Below are 2,856 nucleotides of genomic sequence, written 5' to 3'. Positions count from 1 at the left end.
TTTCCTACAAGTGCACGTGTTAACTGTAAACAAGTTTTTTTCTTTTTGTTTTTACGAGTTCCAAGTTTTTCCACCCGACATTAGATAAACCGTGTCTCAAATCATAACACAAAACAAGCGAAACCCCGATTATTTGACCCATACCTTTGGCACTTAGAGAACCAGCTTGTCAACTTCAGTGTTGATCCTTATCTGGCTGGGCCTCAAGTCGTAGCTGGCTCTATCTTCGTTCACGGCCCCTTGTTCGCAACGTCTTACTTTACATCGGGGAACATATCGTAGCCACGTGAAGACACCCTAGCGAAGACTGTCGCACCACTCACTTTGCAAGTTTGCTGGTTTGCAAGACGAGTCTATTTTTAAAACTGACACTGGGCTCACAAAAGGGATAGGAGAGACTTTGTAGAAGAAGGAGAGAAAGCATTAGCGACTCGAGTCGTCTCGAAGGTCGTGAAGGACCACGTTGGTGACCTTTAAACACACGTGCACACCCTCGCCCCAAAGGAAACACCGCGCGGCGCCATTTGGAAACAAGGCCCATGGGAGACCATATTACAAATACAGAGCTTCTTTTGGGGGAGGTGTTATTTGGTAACATTGTTCTTGTATCGGTTGTGCCATCTCATAGACGCTGTACTCCCCCGGGCGCATCCCCTCGGCACCTTTTAGTTGGGGGTGGAGGTACCTACTGAATTTTTTTTCGGGAGGTAAGGGGAGGGCGGCCCCCCCCCCCCCCCCCCCTCCCCTCCCTCGCTACGTGGCTAGGCACGGACATGGATGAATGTGAACGCAACGGCATGGAGCTTGTGAAACCTATTCAGTGACTAGTTTTTAGCGTCGCCTTGTCTCAATCTCATCTTTCCCGTTTTCTCACCGTGAGCGTCGTAACTGCACTCCTCACCATTCCAACAAAATCCGCCGCCCCCTACAGCGTCTCTCGTTGGCATTAGTAGATCCACCGACTATAAATCTGGACATCAAATTCTCGAAGCTTGGATGCACAATCAAATAACACGTTGTTAGGCCAGAAAGTTAAAAGCAAACCACTAACGACACCGGCGTGGCGTTGTACGCGTATATGCACTATTTACCCATCCTGAATTCAGGCTACTCTTTCAGAAAGTTTCACCTATACAAAATTATCTTGATACAATGCTGCGAAATGTTATCCAGAAACAGCTTCGTTACTGCGAGCACGCTGCAACAGCGTGCTGGTCGTCTGCTGCGCACGTGGCACAATGAACACGCGAACCCCGTGGTAGTAAGTACTGACAATGCCCTTATAAGCAGTACGGGGAACCCCCGCCTTGAAATCGTCCATGATACCCAAATAATTGGCGATCACTTTGAAGTGTTGCTCGTTGGTGTACGTGATCCTTACGGGACCCTGGGTCACGCGACTGTCCAGGAGATCTTCTAGGTCGCGCAGACTACTTCCGCGTACAGCAGCGTCAAAAGCGGGATCATACCGGTGTTGCAACAGATACGTGAGATCTATGCTACCGAACTTTACAAAGACGCTGCTGAGATGCACATCCTTGAGGTACTTGTCAAAGAACTGTCCTCGGCTTACTCCTTTTCTGCCAAAGGTGCGCGAGCGCGAGATCTCGGGTCGGACGCAAGCACGTCCCTTGCGTTGCTCGGGCTGGCGGATCCAGTCATCCCAAAAGGCCTTGGGCCAGTGGGGCTCCAGTTCATGCCAGACCTCTCGCGTGAGAAGCCAGCCCAGTCCTGAGAAGAAATCGGTTCGATGAAGCATGTCAGGTGACGAGGACACATGTTGTAGCTTTCCGTTGTCGTTATACGCGGACACGCAAAATAAACTTGGGTCACGGCGAAGAATCGGCATCAAGGCCCCAAAATACTCGAAAAAATCCGGAGCGATGTCCAGGTCATCCTCGAGAACGATGGCGGCGCTATAGTTGAAGTGGTTAAAAACCATGTTCAGTGCCCACCTGTAATGTCGCGCTATGCGGTGATAACCTTCGATGTTAAAGATGGCCGAAACACCCTTCGTGAGCTCCGTCTGATCGGGCTGGTGTATAAGCTGGAAGCCATGCCGCTCCTGGTACTCACGCAAAAGATGAGCCGTCTTCTCGTGGAAGCCGTCCTGGCTGAGCACGATAGGGAACCAGATTCCGGGCGGCCGGTACCGGAGTAGCTGCTTCAGGGTGGTTTCTACCGACAAGCGATTGTAAGCGAGCACGAGGACAGCGATGACTTCACGACGTGTTTTACGAGCTTCGTCAACGGACTTCCAGCGCTTCAGCAGATCTAACACTTCTTCGTTAGAGTACAACTGCGAACGCACATCCCGTTCCAGGATCTCTGCTTGGGCGTGGATGGCTTTCTGTAGCCGACTCTGGCTGATCTGTAGGAAGATGAGACTAGTCGCAGCTGTCCAGATGAGTACCCCAAGCACTAGCAGCTTTTTCATTCGAGATCTTGACATTTTTGTTGCCACATTAAGAAGCGAACACCTTAGAAGTCGTTAGACACTGTTTCTCTGTTACGGGCTTAGAGCCCATGCTCACCGCGGAGCCACATTCTTGAACGTCTGTCTTCGGCGAAGCGAACGCAATTGGCTTGCGCACGGCTTTGTGCGAGAGAGCTGGGGGCGAGGCACAGGTGTTTGGGGCGGACAACGTGCGCGTTTCTGGTTTGTCGGCGGGCCTCAGTTGGATCGAAGGAACAAGGGTGAATGCTGCTCGGCAAAGGGATGTCCAGGGACGTCGCGTGAACTACCGGAAAAGCTTCGAACAAGCGCTCGTGCAGCTTCTGGATTTGTGATGTGGACCATGTTTGCAACTTCGTTTTTGCACTTTTGAATTTCCCTTGGGGTTGGTGACCAGTGAT

At 51.3% G+C, this 2,856-nt stretch overlaps 1 protein-coding gene across 1 annotated transcript; it reads right to left on the bottom strand.

Annotated features, from left to right (window-relative positions):
- Positions 1–1,165: 1,165 nt before the first annotated feature.
- Positions 1,166–2,452, bottom strand: LOC8039505 (alpha-1,3-mannosyl-glycoprotein 2-beta-N-acetylglucosaminyltransferase-like). Its single transcript, XM_002413455.3, has one exon. It carries the CDS (start codon positions 2,450–2,452, stop codon positions 1,166–1,168), a length of 1,287 nt encoding a protein of 428 aa, XP_002413500.3.
- Between the last annotated feature and the right edge of the window lie 404 nt (positions 2,453–2,856).

The sequence above is a fragment of the Ixodes scapularis genome, unplaced genomic scaffold (assembly GCF_016920785.2).
Source record: "Ixodes scapularis isolate PalLabHiFi unplaced genomic scaffold, ASM1692078v2 PGA_scaffold9__187_contigs__length_104089568, whole genome shotgun sequence".
Classification (NCBI taxonomy): domain Eukaryota; kingdom Metazoa; phylum Arthropoda; class Arachnida; order Ixodida; family Ixodidae; genus Ixodes; species Ixodes scapularis.
Note: the sequence above shows the minus strand (reverse complement) of the source record. Positions and strands in the feature narration are given on the sequence as shown.

Bases quoted from the DNA above. Each gene is read 5' to 3' on its own strand.
- LOC8039505 (XM_002413455.3), bottom strand. From the start codon at position 2,452: ATGTCAAGATCTCGAATGAAAAAGCTGCTAGTGCTTGGGGTACTCATC.